General features: G+C 44.5%; 1 protein-coding gene across 1 annotated transcript in view; it reads right to left on the bottom strand.

Annotated features, from left to right (window-relative positions):
• Nucleotides 1-20,254, bottom strand: part of LOC117262548 (C-signal-like) — a 26,868-nt gene extending 6,614 nt beyond the window's left edge. The window contains exons 1-5 of the mRNA XM_033635554.2: nt 19,981-20,254; nt 9,976-10,030; nt 6,812-7,008; nt 5,599-5,656; nt 5,313-5,431 (exon numbers count right to left, since the gene is read on the bottom strand). Of these exons, the coding sequence (XP_033491445.1) occupies nt 5,313-5,431; nt 5,599-5,656; nt 6,812-7,008; nt 9,976-10,030; nt 19,981-20,127 (576 nt within the window). The 5' untranslated portion in view covers nt 20,128-20,254. The remainder of the gene's footprint in view (nt 1-5,312; nt 5,432-5,598; nt 5,657-6,811; nt 7,009-9,975; nt 10,031-19,980) is intronic.
• Between the last annotated feature and the right edge of the window lie 205 nt (nt 20,255-20,459).

The raw sequence follows: 20,459 nt of genomic DNA, 5'->3' as shown, positions 1-20,459 counted from the left end.
TTTTTGTACAATGTCGGAGACGCTGAGCACTTGAGTAAGGCAACTGTATGCAGGGCGGTCAGAAAAGTGTGCTCGTTTTACAGGCATCTGCCTTCTTTCTGTTGGCTGAGTAGAAGTCTGTGTTAGTTTAAATAGGCTTAATTATTTAACAGAACATGATATAGATGAGAAGATATTTATGTGTGTGAAAACAGCATTATGTTGGGGATAAAACAACTGCACAGTCAAACAGCCACTTAATATTTACTTTACAATGTAAAACATTATCAAAATGAGGTACCCCCATGAGATTATGCCGAGGTCTTACCTGTTTGAACAATGTTTATATATTTCATCCTAAACTGCTGCCAAGTGCGCTTCTCCCCCGCGGGATTGCACCTAAATGAAATAAATTAATAGGCTACCATTCAAGCAGTTTTCCCCTGTAATATTATTGTGATTGCAAAGGACTACATTTAAACTTATGCATTCTCCCACGCCGTCTCCCTCTCTTTTGCAGCTGCAGCGGTGTTGCACTTCTTTTTGAAAACGTGTTCAAACTCGCTGTATGAGCGCATTAAGATTTCTAATTCTAGTGGGGTGAAAAACGCCCTCCTCTTCGCCGTTGCCATGGTGACTCGTCGAATCGGGGCTCCATTGATGCTGGCTTTTTATAGTTGTGGTGCACGCGCTTAATTCCAGGTGAAACTACTCTGAGTTGATTAAACTGATTCAAATCAGCTGTTCTGGAACCGGAAACTCAGAGTTTCCTATCTCAGAGTAGATCAACTCAGAGTTCAGAATTAGACTCAGAGTTTGTTGAACCTGCTTTGTGAAACGGACCCCTGAGCATTTTAGAATCAATCTACAAAACGTGTACCCAATCATAGGATTAATGGCTCCTTTCCATTGAGGCGTGTCAGTTCAGGGCCCTGGCTGGTACAGGTGTGCATGGTTTACTATGATACTGTGGAAGTGGAATGAAGCCAACATTCTTGTAACAAGCTCTACTCGTTCCTCTCCTGTTTTGTGCTACACGTTAATGTCAGAAAGACATACCTGAGTGCCATCAGCATACTAATCAAAGCTGTGTGTGTGGAGAAAATGCTCCAAACAGAGTTTACAGATGGAGAGCAGTAACAGACCCAGGAGAGAGCATTTCCTGCAAAAGGACATTTTAGGAGGATCATCTATGTAGTCACATACAACTCATCGTAAACACCCTTACAGACGCTCCACATAACACCTACAATTTTAAAGGCTCTAAACACACATCAGAGTATTTACTTATTCTGGCTCAGTAAATCTCTGCCCAGGTTGGATGTTATGCAAGGTCACTGGACTCTGTGCTCTTGTAAAAACAAGTTGTCCCGTCCCACCCCAACAGGTGCAACAAAACTAAGAGTCAGGGAGATGTCAGTTAGCACAGCATGTGACAAGAGAAAAAACCTGTGTGGGTGGAGCATGCACATTCTAGACATTCTAACTAACTAACAATCTTGCCCTTCACACCCAGAGCATGTGCCATATTGGGCCTGACAATGCTGTGTAACATTACTGTGTATGTCTGTCTAAGTCTGTCGGCATGAATAAAACTGGATGCTGTAAAGCGGCACAGAAGGAACTGTGTCCACAGGTCAAAACTAATTGTTTTTTTTTTTCCAAAGTCTCACCTAAATAAAAGCCCCAGTAGGAAAACTTCTTCCTACAGCAACCTCATTAATCCTGTATTTGCTATTTTTTAATGACCCTTGCTATTTTTAGATGACTCCTGTAAAATGTTTTGAAATGTTTTTATTGTATTAGCTAATGTTTTTCTAATTCAGTGCTACATTAAAAAAATGTGTTTTCTTCTCATTATTAATTTTGTGGGGGAAAAAAACAGCGGGAAACACTGCAAATGATGTAGGTAAAGATTTTGATCCTAAAAACACTTTTGGTGCTTTGCTTGCAAATATATGGAAGCATCTTGCTGCCACACCTCAAAAAAGTGATCAGTATCAGGTAATAACATGAAAACTTTCTTGCAATAATACAACACATAACAAGGTATTTCAGGTTATAACAAGAACTGGTCTTGTAAAGGGAGGAGTTAAATGTAGATAGAACCTTCTAATCCTATGAACTCACTTTCTGCTTGGACTTATAAGGTTATATCTTGCAAATCACGAAAAGACACAATCTTTTTCAAGGAATACAAACAGTTTATTTATAATTTATTTTAAAACATAAATTTTTGTTGTAACAGAGTGTCTACATGTATGAGACAGTTTCATTTAATGCTTTCTATGATATTTTTACACTTATTTCCTGTTGTGGGACAAGTCTTCCTGATTCAAATAAGCATTGCAGGTTAGGTAAATGCCAGTGATTTTTTTTCAGTGTAGAGGTCAATTTTAGGTAGGAATATGGTTGGTTATAAAACACATTATTCCAGAAACCATTGTTTTAGGTTTTCTTTCAGCTAGACAGCAAGCTGTTAGTGTAATACATCTAACCAGGACTGTACTGCACAGACAGTGGGACAGGTAAAGTATAAGAGTATTCTCCATAGTGTCTGTACAAGGGATGTCAGATTCAATTAATTTTGTTAATTTTTACGAAGAAAAAAAAGCAGAATGACACAAAACACAAGAGGCCTCTCCTTTTGGTCTGGTGCTCCATTGACTTGGGTACTGCTTTTAAAAGCTGTTTCCATTTAGAGGTGGATAGAGAATGTTTTGTGAGGTACCATAAATGTATTGCCTTTAATTTCATTCTATGGTGGCTTTGCTGTCAGACGGACAGCTCCTTTAACATGTAGAAACATACTGGCCACCCTCCAGTCTCCACTGGTTAGCTAGCCTTGGATGCTCTGTGCTGCATATCATTCAGGCTAAGGGGGCTAGCTAGTGGCAGCAATCATTCACAATTATCGCTGGTAACCCTGTGGCGGCATGACATAGCTGCGGAAACATCATGGCCACCCCTGCTATCCCTACAGGTAGCCTTAGGGGCCGTTCAAATGTAGCGTCTTTTGCGCACACAAATCCATTAGTTTCAATGTAGATGCGCGTCAAGCGTGCTAACAACCCAAAGCAATGCCGTAGCGGCGCACATTCGGTGCGACGCACCTGTTTTTTCGTGCACGTCCGCAGCGCACAGAGATGGAAAAAATTCAACTTTTTCAAATGCAGCAAGCACACTACATGTCATGTGATAAGAATTAACCAATCAGCTCCACGGACCTGCTTCTTCCTTTCCGTCCAACGGACTTCACAACATTATGTATCTAATAACACACACTATCTCTCTACCAGCATCTCCCTCTCTCCCTCTCCTCCACACACACACATGCACACACCTCACCTCCTGATGCTTGCTGGAAAAACTTTGTAACTTTTTTACTCCCCCTGTGAGTGACAGGGGTTTTTGGTTGCTTAGTAACGGCAGGCGCGACAGTAGCGCAACCTCCAAAGCGCCTTGGATAAAAGGATGGAAACGGCACAGCTGCCGTTTTCCACACGTTTTTAGACGCTACATCTGAACGGGGCCTTACTGAGTAAGCAGCTGATTTGGAGCTGAAAAACCTCTGTAGGATTTTTTAAATGTTAGCACCACTAGCTGTGCTGCACTTCCAAAGGTGCTAACAGAGTTAACAGTAGTAACAGAGCTAAGGGTGTTTGCTGCTCAAAATGAAGCTGCTTACTCACCACGTTTACCTGAGGGGAGACAATGGGAGGCCATGATGTTTCTACAGCAACACTGTTGGGTGTGGGACAGCATTACTAGCAGGAATCACTGAATGAGCAGCTGTGAGCTAAATCCCACCAGACATAGCTGGTGCACAGTGCAGAGCACAAGGCTAGCTAACCAGTGGAGGCTGGTGGGTAGGGCTTTGATTTATATCAGCACTGACACATAACAAAGAATTGGAACCTGATTGGTTGTCTTGTGTGCTTTCTCAGTGCTGATTGGCTCACAGATAGAACCTTGTAGAACCAAGTTAGAGTTTGATTTCGGAGATAGAACCTTTTTGTTTTCTAAATAAAAATTCCAAAAATGCATATAACTTTAAAGAAGTTTAATAACTTGTCACAGAATATAATAGGAATGTATGAATAACTCAATTTTGACAGAAATGTCTGAGAGAAACTTATAATTCCAAGGTGACAAAATAATGTATTATATAATGTCATATTATGTCATATTATTATATATAATAAGACATCAGAAAACTTTTGACCTTTGTGTCGGGGAGATGTTCAATTTTGGCTGGAATGAAAATCAGGTTAACAATATTATATATGACTTATGAAGATTTGTAGACGTTAGGTTCTGTGCTCCTTACTGTACACCTAAATGTCAGTATGCTACATCAAGATGACATTAGCTAAGATGTTTGGTTACTTGTCAACACAACTTAAAACCAATAAAGCATCATCCGTCATCAGCTTTCTATGTGAAACTGACGTTGGTATTTGACATCCTGAAACTGAAAGTCTGTGTCAGTCTTCATTCCCTCCCTTCAGCCACACTCTCACTTCCCTTCCTTTTACCATATGCCCTCAGACTTCCCATCAGATCCAGCCACTCTTTCCTGCAGTAACCTCTCTCCCTTTGCTTAACCTGACCTTTCCTGCCCACCTGCTCAAATGTTTCCACTTTTCCTCATCAGCCCTGCAGTGCATATACCAGCTTTTTTTCTCTTGAAGGCCTTTCCTTTCTGCCTTCACTTTCTGCATTTGGGTCCCTCCCTTGTCCTGAACTCCCCCTACATCAAAATTATATGATCTGACAGATGATATTCATTTCTTTCTTCTTTTCCCAAGAACAAATTCAGGAAATTTCTTGAAATTTGGCACAAACATCCACTTGGATTTAGTGATGAACTGATTATTTAGTGGTTGAAGGTCAAAGATCAAGGTCACTGTGATTTCACCAAACATGTTTTTGGCCATAACTCAAGATATCATACAGTATTTATAAAAAAGTAGAGTCAAATCAACAGTGAATGTATCTACTGACAAGTATTTTGTGTGTATCACAACTTAATATATCTTCTTTGTGCCATAGAACTCCATTGGTATTAAGCCACATCAATAAGCCACACTGCTGCACTGGGCGCCCTGTTCCTTTGTTCCTTTATTACCATGAACACAGTGCGTGTGTTCATGGTAATAAAGGAACATGCTTTTTGGGGCATCTGTTTTGGTATGATCTCATGAAACCAAATTAAAGAGTTAAGTCTTCCAGTAATGATTCTTTCAGATTAAAAAGTGCCATTATTTTAAAATGCTCTATGGTGTATATTAAATAGCAAATTGTGTAAACTGTGTGTAATTCAGTGGTACCTTGCTGGCCCTATAAGGGTACATCTGTGCTTTAGAAAAGGTTTCTGGCACTTTCTCTATGGATGAGATAATCGTGGAGATGTTGATGATGGCCGACCTCATACAGGACATTTTATCATCTGAGACAGAGACAAAGAGACTTGCATCATGACACAGGATAATAATAATACCAACTCCAATGTAATACTGATAATTTGAAACGTGATATAAATAATTGCTCATGTTTTTACATGCATGTGTGTTTGTGTATAAGTTACAGTGATTAAAGCTGTTTCTACTTCATTACCCTGGTCCTTTTCAGGTGAGTCCATCTCTGCTGCTCTCTTGAGGAGTGGAAGGAACATCTGAAGAGAGAGAGGGGATGTGCTGTGTATTTCTGCACAATAAATGCATTTCATGCTGTAACTGATACAAATACTTGTATCACAGTAATTACATCTGAATTTACATACCATATGTATCAACCTTTTCATGATGCACACATGTTCTTATTTAATATTTTGGGTAAATTTCTCATTCCTTTTATTAAATCAGTGTTCAGGTGTAGCTGGTTGGATGTGCTTAGCTGACCACCATCTGTTCCGGTTTGTGTTTTTTGTTTTTTTTATGTCTCTGTGCCGGCAACAGCTGCGGCCAGAGGCATTATGTTTTCAGGTTGTCAATCTGTCCTATTCTTGTGAATGCAATATCTCAAGAACACATTGAGGGAATTTCTTCAAATTTGGCACAAACATCTGTTTGGGTGCAAGGGAATTTGGTTGTGCAACTTCAAAGGTCAAAATCACTCTGACCTCACAATGTTTTTTGGCCTTAACTCAAGAATTTGTATGTTAATTATAACAAATATTTCACACAATTTGGATAAAATGATGAAGTGATAACATTATCCAACATATCCAAAAGGTCAAAGGTCAGCTTCACTGTGACATCATCATGTTGGTAATTGTCATTTTTGTGCTGGTTTATAGTTTCAGCCATTAGTTGCTGTTACATTTCTTGAGACCAGCTGTATTTTCCAGTGGACTTCAGGAAGTAGGTGGCATTTTGATTATTATGACCACTAACTAGTACAGCAAGCATCAACTGATAAAAATAATAAGATTGAATATGGATGGCTGAAAATATTGGCGGGCAAGAATATCATAGGTACAGTCATGTCTTTCATGCAGTCATCCGAAGGGCCAGAGGAGATCCTCTGGCGGGCCGATTCCAGCCCACGTGTTGTATGTTTGACACTACTGTACTATAGTGTTACTATGTGAACAGTGACAGCTCAGCAGTGATGTAGATACAAGAGCATTGCCAACACTGGACATGTGAATAGGTGCTTTCCTTATGTAACAGTCAGTCTTGTGGTCAGATATTGCAAGGAATGTAGCAGCTTCTGCTCTTCATGATCACAACATGGTGATATCGGTTTCTGCCTATGCGCCGACTGCACCTGTGTGTGTGTGTGTGAGTGCGCGCACTTTAAACACAGAAAATAAAGACAAACCAACCTTTGCAATGAGAAATGGTCCAACCACATTGGTTTCGTACACCTCCATCATGTCCTTTTTCCCGGTGGCAGATAACGGTGCCGGTATGGCCGGTTTGGTTATAGCAGCATTGTTGATGAGGAGGTTCAAGCCACCGGCCCCAATCTGCTTTCTTACAGCCTGGACAGCAGCTGAGATACTGTCCTCATCTGACATGTCTGCAGAAAGACATGTTTATGCTCAAATGTGAAGGCACACATCACTTGCCAACATGTAGACGAACAAATAGATCTACATATCAATGGTATCAAAATGTGCTTATCTTTAATATGAACATGAAAATGTTTTGTAGGTTTACTTAAAACACTTTGTAGATTAAATCAGTTAGGGGACCATAACTGACATCAATTTAAAGTAACAGTGTGTAGGATTGAATGGCATTTCACAGTGAATATTGCAGATTTCACACAGCTAAATCTTCTACCATGTGCCATGCCAACTCTTGAGTTAGAATTCCTTTAGTGTTCATTATTCTGGAGGTTTAAACAAGCAGACATGGTGATGAAAATTGGTAAAAACACTGAATAAAGCAGTCTGACATTAGAAAAATCCTGTTTGTTCCAATGCTGCTTGTTGTGGGAGGGCTGCTAAGCCAGTGTTTGGTTTGTCCATTCTGGGCTACTGTAAAAACTTGGTGGTGCAACATGGTGATAGGGAGGATGCACTTCCTATGTAGATATGCAGCTGTAGCTGAGATATCATCTTCTGAGGTACCTTATTGTGCATTATTACTTGTGGGTAACATGTTGACATAACAACGATATGTCAGTGTCGTTTGTGCCCACGTGATTGAATACACTTATTGTAAGTTGCTTTGGATTAAAGTAAATGTAAAAGTGACAATCTGCCAGTGATTTTCAGCTGAGAATGTTTTTAATATCTGTGGTGAATGACTACATTATGATGAAGGTATGGTAGTGATTAGGCACCTAAATCGACTTGTTTGAGAAAGAAAAATGGTGGTCATGGTTAAATGATATATTAAGGAGAGGCTGAATGGGAATGGAAACATGCATAGTAGAACATTGTCCGATATAGGAATATGAATTCCTTTACAGAAAAAAATCAGTGCTGGGGGTGAATACTCACTCTATATGATGACATCATGCTCTATTCTGCTCAGTGGTTTTTGTATTAATCAGTTATTGATCAACCAAAGACATTTGTATCTACAGCTCTTGCCATGTTATTTTGACTCAAATTGCTATTGTACAGTGTACATTTCTATTTTTTATTTTTAAAAAATCATGTTGGACTTTCTGATTATCTGTACTTATTTCTGTCCTTGTGCCCCTCTGGGTATCAATAAAGGCTTATCCCATTACAATAATTTAAACCCATTTTAGAACATACAACGTTAAGCAAACCTAGACACTAACATACTGTACATCAGAGCAGCCAGAGCAACTCCACAGGCAAAAATATACAAGCATGAAAACTGAACAGAGAAAGAGAGAGACTGCTGGCTGACTACTGGTATGGGACAGGATGTGATCTTTGTACATCAGAATCAATGGCTAATACTTCAGCCAGCTATCACCCACCTGACCTCTGTACTACTGCAGCGTTGCACTTGTTTTTCTGGTCGGAAACATTGCCAATGGAGGTTGGTTGGATCATGTGTGCTTATTCCCTGAGCTTGCACTAAAGCTCAGATTCACATTTTTGACTTACGTATGGAGCCACAAAGCATATTTGAGCCTTATAATGAAGGTATCCAAATTAGCCTATTGACACTACTAATGGCTCAAAATGAGCATTCATTAATATCTTTTACCACAGGGTGGCTCCTCTGCAGTGGGCTATTCATGAATATTTGCTACTTGAATTTTGCAGTCTTGGTGGTGAGAGCAAACAAATTTGTCCACAAAATTTAAACTCTCTGTATTCCTTTTTTAAATTTGGAATCCATACTTAGCCTAGCTAGAGAGGCTCAAAATGAACCACCACCATTGAGGTATGGCAAAATTTAGAGGATAAAGTGCAAGGCTGTAGATGTATACCACACATTTTGGTTTTTTAGTGTAAAGGCTACACATTTTTATTGGATCATGCAAAATCATCACCTAGAGCAATGTTAAAAATATAACAGCTATTTATTTCCTTTTCTGACAAACCCATAGGGAGACACTGTAGAGAGGATAAAGAGCCACATGTGGTTCTGGAGCCGCAGGTTGCCTACCCCTGAACTAGTGTAACATCACCGAGTGTAGGCTGTGATATTCTCTTGTCTAATATCTCTGTGACTGTCATACCCTACGGTCCACCTGCCATATAATGACCTGCTTTGCTTGGGAGAGATGTTTTTACCGTCTAATTTCATGTAGAACAATTTACTTTTATTTCTGTCACAGCACAGCGCCGCTCTGATGACACATCGTTCATTATCAGCTGATCTATAAAATGTTAATAATGCCACTGCAGACACTGCTGGACTTGTTTACAGATTTCCTGCAGCTGCTCTATGGGGTGAGGTTCTTCTTTTATTATTTGGTAACATTATTGTGAATGGAACCTGCCCACAAATGTAGCCTTATAATGCAATTTAATGCTAAGTGATTATGCTAATGATGAAATCTCACAAATGTGCATGAACAGGTGGAAGTCATAAAGATGAAACAAGTGATTTACAACAAGTTTGAGCAGTAAAGAGAGTTTGGTAAATGTACTTGCATGAGGCTCAGTGCTGGGTTGTTATGTCATGCAGTTACAAAGGCTGTAGTGTACAGAGGGTGGATGGACTGATATGCTGGGTAAACGCAGGATCAGCTATTCAGAAGACCTGCTGCTGAGAACTGAACACACAGTTCTTCATGCTGACATTGTAGAACATGCTGTCTGGACAGCCAGATGTTGAAAAGTTGTTAATACATGAATCTCTCCACTATGTCAGTAAGTGGTCTGTGGAAATAGAAATTCACAGGATCTGTCCCCTTTGGTAACAGCAGCTAAAGTTACACTGAAATTACACGGAAGAAACTCATTCAGTCAGTAATCTGTGCAGTCAAATTATGTAATCGAGATCGCTAATTTTTTTCTCTCTTAATGATACCATTGTAGTATCTGAATCCTGTAAATGTATATAAAAGTATCTACAGAGATGTATGAGGATGTGTTGTGTTTACCTAGTTTGATGATAGTGATCTTTCCAGGATATTGAGTGGGGAGGTCTCTCAGGGCCTGAGGGGAGCAGATATAAAGAGGGAGACATGGATAATGAAGATAGACAACAAGGGAAGAATGGATAGACAGAGAGAGAGTAAGTAGTCCATACACAACATTTACAATGATTTGGTGCATGACAGTAAAAACACAAAAAAAACATTTTTTACATTACATTACAAAAATTTTTTTACATTTCTTAAATTATGCTCATCTAATGCAAGCAATGATGTTGAGCTGCAGGCAATAAACATATGGTTTTACAGAATACAAACCACATGACTGATCATATTTAATATAGTATGTGTTCACATATACACATACTACGGAAAGAATATGTATAATAATTTGAGACAGCTTCAGAGTTGTTGGAGTGGAAATTTTTTATAGGTAAGTTGTGGAGTGTTTCACAAATAGTGGTCTCCTGGGTGAAAGTCTCCTCCCAACACTGATTTTTTCTCTCTCTTTACACTACCTATTGCATGACATTGTCTAAGGAATTTGTGTGTCCACCACAATTTTAACACATTGAGCTCTAGTTTCGCAGACAGGGCGCAGTGGGGGCGCAGCGCACCTGCGCTTCACCAACTGGGTGTGGCCAGGTGGATTTTGTAAGTTTGGCACACCGTGTGACTGGCGCAGCTACTCCTCTATCCCACCTCCTGCCCTCCTACCGGCGCAAGTCGGAAAGAGGGAGGAGAGAAGGCGTGGAGTGGGTTTTACACACATCACACCAATCAAATGAGCCCCTCTCCTCGCCCTTAAATGCGCCGCGTGAAGGCGTAATGAGAGTTTACTCAATTCGCCATGGCAGAAGAGAGCAGCAGCATCAGACGGCCAAACTTCTCCCAGGAGGAAACTTATGTTTTGGTCCGGGAGGTCCAAGCTCACAGTGTCTGAATATACGGAACTGCGAGCAGACCTCCACGGGCTGATGATGCAAAGGTAGCCTGGGAGGAGGTCACCACAATTGTAAATCAATGTTGCATTTCTCTCGTGCGCGCGTGTGCTCTCTCTTTGTCTCTCGCAGTCTCACTCTGTTTCTTTTCTTGTGACTTTTCTAAGATGACAGATGTTGAATATATACTCCCTATCTGATGCTGTGGCTGTTTGTGGTTGGCTGAGAGGGATGTGAACTCATTAGTTTGCAGCTGTGTTAATCAAATCAGGTTGGGTTTCCATTACGCGTGCCAAACGTGCCAAATGGTGCCAATCCCCTTTGATCTGACATCAGATGTGACGGGACAGTCGATATAGAGATACATTTATGTGCTGATTGCAGATAGTTGCATTGAATAGTGTTTTTTTGGGTATTTATTGCATCATTAATGTGCCTGATATTCTGGAAACCTGCCTGTGAGGTTTTGGTGACGTGTGCGCACTGTCCGCCAGTCAGCCAAACTTTGGCTTACACCGGCTGCGCTCCCCCTGCGCTGACAGTAGACCTGGTTTCAGCTGGCGAGCTTTTAGCGCACTTTAGGTGAAGCCTTTTGGCACGAAACTGTCACTGCGCCAAGCTGGATCTGTGGGCACCTCCCCCTGCTGCGCCGCCACACCCATCTCAGTGCACCTGGGTCTGCCAAACTACCAAACTGAGCGCGCCTCGGGTTGCACTGCTCGAAACTAGCTCTGCACTGGGTTCGCCACCCTGCGCCACCTGCGCTGCGCCGGGAAACTAGAGCCCATTATGTGCTAACACCACGTAATGTGGTGTTAAGAGGTTGTGGTCATTTCACATACTTATGTGAGACTAGGCTGCTTAGGATACTGCATTACTAACAGATGCATGTTAGGTCTGGCTAACATGCTACATGCTAAAAAATGCTCATGGTGGATCCTCCAGCATGGAGGCATTTCTGCTGTTTGTGACAATAATCCTTAATGTGACTCATTCAGGTCAAAATGATTTTGAATCTGAGGAGCACAGTGGAACAGAGAGGCTGAGTGGACTGGTTATAGTGGGACAGAGAGGCTGGGTGGACTAGCTATAGAGGGACAGAGAGGCTGAGTGGACTGGTTATAGAGGGATAGAGAGGCTTGGTGGACTGGCTATAGTGGGACAGAGAGGCTGGGTGGACCGGTTATAGGGGGACAGAGAGGCTGAGTGGAGTGGTTATAGTGGGACAGAGAGGCTGAGTGGACTGGTTATAGTGGGACAGAGAGGCTGAGTGGACCGGTTATAGGGGGACAGAGAGGCTGAGTGGACTGGTTATAGTGGGACAGAGAGGCTGAGTGGACTGGTTATAGTGGGACAGAGAGGCTGAGTGGACCGGTTATAGGGGGACAGAGAGGCTGAGTGGACTGGTTATAGTGGGACAGAGAGGCTGGGTGGACCGGTTATAGGGGGACAGAGATGCTGGATGGACTGGTTTCGTTTTGAGAATAAACAATCAGATTTTGAAGGTCTTTGTGGGGCTTAAGACTCGCAAAATGCTTCTATGATTTAGGCAGGTGAGTGCAACAATTGTCAGCAACTGCGTTGCCTAGCAAACACCATTGTATGTGTGCACAATTGGGTGTGTAAAAACTGTGTAGCTTTTGTTTTGCTTTAAATATGTGTGTTTGTGGCTGTAGTCGCTTTAGATTTTTTTAATGTCATATTAAACATGCCTATATTGTCTACTTTGGTAATATTTATTCTGCTGTCTCTAAAATGTATAAGGTTATTTAAAGTATGTGGCTTAAAGGCGCTGCATGTAAGAATGTGGCCAAAACGGTTACTGCACTCAAATTCAAAATACTGCTGCGAGTCGTGTCCGCCCCCCCTCCCCTACAGATTCGAGGTTGCTGGACAGCGGCCCGCTGGAGACTGATTTGTTTGCCCACGGACGGCTGCCGCGGCAGGGCTGCGTCGCGGCATCCTTGATCTTCGGTTTTCCAGCGGACCATTCGAGCAAGTCCGACTTCTCTGTTGCTAACGCTGCTGCCGGGATACAGCGAAGGAGCCGGCTGCTAATGTTATGTACCGGGACACTGCTAATGCTGCTTGCCGTGCTGCTGTAGCTCAGTCGTAACTGTAACTGATGCTGAGACTCTACTGACTGCGTGACTGGTAGACGGCAGTGGGTGGTGCAACAGGCCAAAACACAAATTCAAAACATAAACATGATTTGCGGACCGTAAAATATTTTTTTAAATGCAAATATTCTGGCCGTACTATTGTTGTCGGTGAGATCAGTATGTTATATGGACATTATTACTTAGTCTCTGTGACACATTAGGAGGATTTTATGACTATTTGCTTTATATTTCTTACATATAGCTCCTTTAAAAGGTATACTATGCAAGATTTCCCCCCAAAAAAACAATATAGACTTATACAGAAGTAATCCCTCTCAGTCATGGACTATTTATAAAGATGGACGACGACACATCCCCAACTGTACAGAAGTGAAGCAAACAAAACCCAGGTACAGCGGCTGTCAGCTTGCTCTGACCGACTCACGAATCACGAGCAGCACCACTGAATGCTAGCCCACCAATTGGCTCACACAGTTGTCAACTTTGTCAAACTTAGAAGTAAAGCGAACACTAGAAGAAACAACTGCGTGATAAAAACTAGCTTAAATGAAAGAAACCATCTTTGGGAAAAATTTGTGTTTATATTTATTTTATTTCTATTTGACGTGTACTTTCAGTTTGGCTCGTGTTCCATCTACTAACATGGAGAGGGCTGGCTTTATGACCTATACTGCAGCAGGGGGCCATTGAGATGTTTCAGCTTCCCTTCTGGGGAGCTGTCATGTCATCCATCTTTAAATACAGTCCATGCTATCAACCATCACTTATGACCCTCTATAAGTGTATGATGATGTTGTTCTGCAGAAAAATCTGTCCTCAGCCTGTATTTTCTTATTTTTCCCCAGACCACATTTCAGAAAAAACTACACCATTTCACAACTTGTTTTTGTCTTTTGTGAAATGTTGTTGGGGTTTCTGAAATGTTGTAGTGTTTTGTGAAATGTTTTAGTTTTTATGGAAATGTTCTGTTTTCCAAAATGTTTGTGTTTTTTTCAAATGTCTTTGTGTTTTTCCAAAATGTTGTGTTTTGACCCTCAGGGCCACCATACAGGAAGCCCCCCCCCCCCCACCTCCAGTCAATATGCTTGGACCAAAATACTTTCCACTTCTACACCCACAAGTTTAGTCCCTTAACTTGCACAACAGAGGCACCCCTTAGATTGACATTTGGCCCTGCCCTTAACAGATGTACACAAACACCATGATTTTAGTTTGTTATATGAAGGCTAACATTTGTTCTAAAACTATTTTCTCCACGATTGTACCACAACAATAACACTCTGATTTGAAGAATGCAGATACTTCATTAGAATTTGTAGAAAGTGGAATCTTTGCGGGCTGCTTTTTGGGGACTACATATACAGTGATGCATGAGACATTAAATACAGTAATTTCACTTTGACATAAAGTGCCATAAAATGTGTTTTCACAAACAAATTGCTCAAACAACTGTGTTGCCTAGCAACCACCATTGTATGTGTGCATGTAGTCACTTTAGAGTTGATATTGTAATATTATATGGAGTTAATTGTTTAACCTAGGTTCAGGAGCAGGACCACGCCTCAACCACTCCTCCAATCACCTGACTAACATATATATATACCAGCACAGCTCTACCACAGGCCTCTCAGATCTCTCGAACATTGGCGACCCTACGTAGGTTATCTCAGCAAGTGTGTTTTTGTGCGTACTCACCGATGGATCACGTGTTGCAAGTCAACCTGTCCGAGTCTGACTCCGACGACTTGTACGACTCTCTGCTCGAGCCAGGTGATCCTCTGACCCTGTCTCAGCAGTCTGCCGGTAGCCGAAACTCCCAGGGCAGCCGGCTGCGTTCTGTGGTCCACATCCCTCCGTCTCGCCGTGGTTCTCCGTCGGGCTCCATCAACGAGATCGCCCCAACTCCTCGTGGATCTCAGGCCTCCTCTTCTCCGTCCTCGCGGGTGGGAAATCGACGCCGCGTCCACAACCGTGGGAGCCAGCGGCGGTCTTCTCCTCCTCCTTCCCGAAGCGGTGCAGCGTCTAGTCGACCTCGCCGCTCCCGCGGCGCTCCGTCACGCTCCACTCGGCCATCTCCACCATGTCCACGTCCACAGCAAGAGCCCGACATCAGAGATTGGACCATCGCCCGGCTCCAGCGGTTCCTGAGGGCAAAAAACATCCCCTTCCACCGCAGCGACAACAAGTCCAGGCTGTTCCAGCTCTATTCAGCCACCGTCCGGGCTCCCGAGGCCACAGCTCCTTCTCCCAAGCCGGCCGCACTTCCGGGTCGCCCTCCGAGGCCTACTCCCGCCAGCGTCACCGTCGGTGACGTCACGGCGCCTCCACCACTCCAGCCGGAGCAGCCTCTCTCATTCATTCCCCCAGCCGGGGGTCAGGTCGTGTCACCCCCTGTGCCTGCTCCCTCAGACGCAGATATGTCGCGCGCAATATCTGCCTTCTTCTCCTCCCTGTCTCGCAGGCCTCCACTCTCACCCCGTGCACACACATCCTCCATCCCCACATCCCTTTCCTCTACCCTTCCTTCCAACTATTCCGTTCCGGCTGGCATCGCAGCCCAGGAGCCCCCTCCTGCAGCACAACAGGCTCCTTCGGCGGGTGTTTCACTGCCTTCCACTCTCTTTCCGACGTGTCTCTCCTTACCCCTCCCCTACCCCCTCCCTTCCCCAACACCCTAATGTTTTTTCCTCTGCTGCCGTCTACACTCTAGCCACAGCCACACCACCAGCTCTGCCAGCCTCTGCCATTCACCGCCCCTCACCCGTCTCGCACTCACTGCGCCAGCAAATACTGTCCGGTAATTATGTAGACCTAGCCCAGCTCATTCAGCCATCTTTTTTTGACAGTTGTCAACCCAGGGAACTGCAGACCGTCCTCGGTCCAGTTCTGTTAAAGCAGTCACTGCCAACCAGGTCCAAAGACTTGACTCCTGTCGAGTTTGCTCTAGCTTTCTCCCTATTTCGCAACGTCATCTGCTCTGCTTTTCCTCACCGTCGATCAGAGCTGGACGACTATCTGTCCATCGTGTTGGACATGGCTTTGCGTTTCGGGGGGACGGGATTTTATACCTACCATGTCCAATTTGCCGCACAAGCAGCCGGCCGGTTGCAGCAGCTAAACCAGGGGACATACTGGGGGGCCCTCGATTCAGAAATATACTGCCGCATTTTCGCAGCTCGTTCCTCCCTCTCCTGCGACTTATGTGGCGCCCCTTCTCATCCGGCCTCTGCATGCACTATCATGGCTCCTCCACCGCACTCCCGCCCCACCACTCCACGCAATGCCCCGATCTTCGACCGTCTGTCTTCCGCTGCACCCCCCCCTCCCCCTCCTGTCATCCCCAGAGCCAAGGACGCACGTCCCACTGTCAACGTGCCGGTGCCAAAGGGCGTCGACAAGCGAGGACGGCCGATCCTCTATCAGGGCGGCAGGATGGTGTGCAATAATTTCAATCAGTGGGGTTGCAACTCGTCCGACTGCTGCCTCCTGCACGTCTGCTCCTTCTGCGGGGGCGCTCACGCCAGGACCACCTGCCCCCACAATCCCACCAACACAGCAGCATGACTAGAACGTCACCTCGGCACGCCCATAAAGGTACGTGCACTCGCTGCTGCTCTCAGTGACCACCCTGATAAGCAGTTTGTCGATTTTCTCATCTCTGGCTTCACTCACGGTTTTCACCCCGGCACGGAGGTGCTTCCTGATTCTTCCCACACATGTCACAATCTTCAATCCGCTCTCACGGAGCCCGACACTGTTGACACATTACTGGCAAAAGAAGTCATGGAAGGATTTATGATAGGCCTTTTCGATCATCCTCCTTTCCCCGTATTCCGTATCAGTCCCATCGGTGTCGCCACACGCAAATACTCGGGGAAAAAGAGGCTGATCATTGACCTGTCGTCCCCACACGGCTCCGACATCCCGAGCATCAACAGCCTTATTCCTAGCCCGGATTTCTCCATGCAGTACGCCACCATTGACCACGCCATGGCACTGATCCGTCTGGCGGGACACGGAGCATGGCTGTCTAAGGCTGATATCACTAGCGCATTCAAGGTCTTGCCCATTCACCCCGACTTCTGGTGTTATTTCGGTGTCTGCTGGAAGGGGGCTTACTACTTCTCCGTGCGTCTCACTTTCGGCTGCAAGAGCAGTCCCAAAATCTTTGACTCTTTATCCGAGGCTCTATGCTGGATCCTCTCCAACAATTACAGGCTCCCCTACGTCCTTCATCTCCTTGACGATTTTCTTGTCATGACTCCCCCGTCCTCACCTCCTCGCCACGGTCTCACTACACTTACGTCTGCATTTTCCGACCTCGGTGTCCCTCTGTCCGAAGAAAAAACTTCAGGACCTGGCACATCCATCGAGTTTCTGGGCATCACTCTGGACTCAATGTCATTCCAGGCTTCACTGCCCTTGGAGAAAGTGCAGCGCATCTCGCTGCTCTTGTCTAATTATCTTCTGACAGACAGGTGCACCAAACGCCAGCTGCTTGCTCTCCTCGGGCACCTCAATTATGCCAGCCGCATAATTCCACAGGCAAAATCTTTTCTTTCTCAACTGCTGACCAAAGCTGCATCCATTCCCTCTCCACGACCACGTGGTCCTGGACGACACTTGTAAAACAGAAATGCGCATGTGGCAGCAATTTCTGTCATCCTGGAACGGCATCTCATTCTTCTATGACGACTTCATCACCCATCCCGAGGACATTCAACTCTACACAGACGCGGCTCCCTCCGTGGGTTTCGGCGGGTATTACGGGGGGAGGTGGTTTGCTGCCGCTTGGCCCTCCGAGTTCGAGTCCCTCGACACAGAGTCACGCTCTCCCTCGTCTGCTCTGTACGAGCTGTACCCCGTGATCATCGCCACTCTAATCTGGGGGCACGAATGGTCAAAAAAATGCATTAATATTCACTCTGACAACACAGCAGTAGTAGATATAATCAATAAAGGCCGTTCCCGTTCCCCAGCCATCATGCCATTCACCCGCAGACTCACTCTCATCTCCGCTCAGTATCAATTCATCCTCCGCGCATCTCACATTCCCGGTCACCACAATGCCATCGCTGACTCACTCTCCCGCTTCTCTTTCCAGAAATTCAGATGCTTGGCTCCAGACTCGGATGTCCATCCCACACCAATCCCACCGTTTTCAGCAACCATATTCAGCTAAATCCTCATCTGGCAAATCTCACTCACATGTCCCAAGAAACCATCCTTAACAGTTTAGCGCCAAGCACGCTATCTGCCTACCTCACCGGCTGGAATTCTTTCAAGAATTACCACGCCACTTATCATCTACCGTTTCCCTCTCTGGACGCCATGTCCATGTGCAACTTCATCACACACTGTCATACCGTAACAAAGATCCGGGCCTCCAGCATACAAACATATCTAGCTGGTATCAACTTATTTCATAAATTATCCACCGGCCTCCCTTGTCAAATCAATCTTGCACGCTCACGTCACCATGCTAATCAAAGGCTTACGAAAGTACGAACCAGCGCTGACAGCCAGACGCCTCCCTCTCACCTCCGATCTGCTCAGCCGCTGCATACGCACTCTGCGCTCCGGTTACATTTCTCCCACAGTCGACTTAACACTGGAATCAATGTTTCTACTCGCTTTCTTCGGATTCCTGAGGTGCTCTGAATTCGCTCCAACATCATCTGTCTACGATCCTTCCCGTCATCCCAGTCTATCCGACATCACCACCCACACTTCAGACTCGCTCATATTCACGCTCCGCAGGAGTAAAACTGATCAGTTAGGAGTAACCTTTCCCATCTACATCTTCCGCCTCAACTCCTTTCTCAGCCCTCACGAGCCACTGACCAGATACATCCACGCCCGGTATTCCGCCCGCGCTTCACCACAAGATCCCCTCTTCCTCACTGAAACAGGGAGGATGGCCACCCGTTTCTGGTTCCAGAAACACTTCCATAACATCCTCCGTCTCTCCGGAATTTCATCTGATCATTACTCTTGCCATTCCTTCCGCATCGGCGCCGCCTCCTCAGCCGCCAGATCAGGTATTTCAGACCAAGTCATTCAGGTCCTCGGGCGCTGGTCCTCACAAGCATATCAAACCTACATCCACAATAACCTCAATGATCTCCGTCTAGCGCACGACAGACTAAGCCTCACTTAATCAGACTCTTTTGGGGGCTTCCTAAACAGCATGGGCTCATCAGAACTCGAGACGGAACCCCCACACTGAGTCTCTCCGCCCACATCTACACCTCACCCAGTCCGACCCTCCGATGACGTCATCTCCATCCCGTTCATTCACCTGCAATCTGCACTCCCCCATTCATCACCACCCCATTCATAACCATTTTCTGACAATCACATCCTTATTAAATCTCTAAACTGCATATCGTTGTGGTGTGGTCCTTGCTAGTGAATCATCTCTGTTGTCTGCTCTGAAGCAGACACTCTTGTAAACTTATAAACTTGTCTTAAACTTCTCTTATAAACTTGTCTAAACAAGTTTATTCTGCTGTTGGTTTCATAAGAAGTGTCCGATTATATTAGTTAGTAATAAGTTATGTAAGCCCCCAAACATCCTTTAAAATGCTTGGACCATGATACAATTTTACTCCCACAAGTTTAGTCCCTTAACTTGCTCAACAGGGACATTGCTGAGATTCACATCCGGCCCTGTCCTAACAGATGTATTGACACAAACATTATGCTTTTTAGTTTGTTATATGAAGGCTATGAAGGCAAAAACAATTTTCTCCATGACGGTACCAAAACAGGTAGCACAGGTGTGGCTGAAACATTACAACTTGTAGAAACTGGAATCTTTGCAGCCCTAAATTTGTTTTCCCTAACACCAGCTTTAAATAAAAGGAATATGTCACTCAGATTAAGCATTATAGCCTTCAAACAGAATGTGCAATAAGTAGTAATTTGGATTTTGTCTGTCTCACCTCAGCCCTGGGTCCCTCAGGTGTTCTGCAGCAGGCATAGATGTGAGCCTGCTCCCCTGTCGTCTCTGCCAGCTGTCTGACCAGCTCCAAACCAATGCCTCTGTTCGTCCCAGTCACTAAAATGTTGCCTTCCAGTTTCACTGACATGTTTGCAGCTCAGCTGTCACACCCTCGCAGCTGTTTGACTGCTATCTCGCAACAGTGTTGTTGTAATGCTGGTTATGTGTGCGTCATGCACTTAATATACTATAGGTGTGTACTGCACAAGGAAGCTGGAGTAAGCCTCTCACCCACTGTGTACACGTGTTGTTTTTCACCTATTGCACATATGACCTTCCATTTTATATCTAATCTTCTTCTCAGCCAGCAGCAGCCCTATAGAGTCCTTGTTTAACTTGTTGATGTCTGTCTGTCTTTCAGTAAAGATTCATTCAAACCAAAAAGCTGCCAATCTTGTCTTGCCTTGTTCCTGAACACAC

This window comes from Epinephelus lanceolatus, chromosome 5, assembly GCF_041903045.1.
Source record: "Epinephelus lanceolatus isolate andai-2023 chromosome 5, ASM4190304v1, whole genome shotgun sequence".
NCBI classification, from domain to species: Eukaryota; Metazoa; Chordata; class Actinopteri; order Perciformes; family Serranidae; genus Epinephelus; species Epinephelus lanceolatus.
This window is presented reverse-complemented; position numbering and strand designations above follow the sequence as displayed.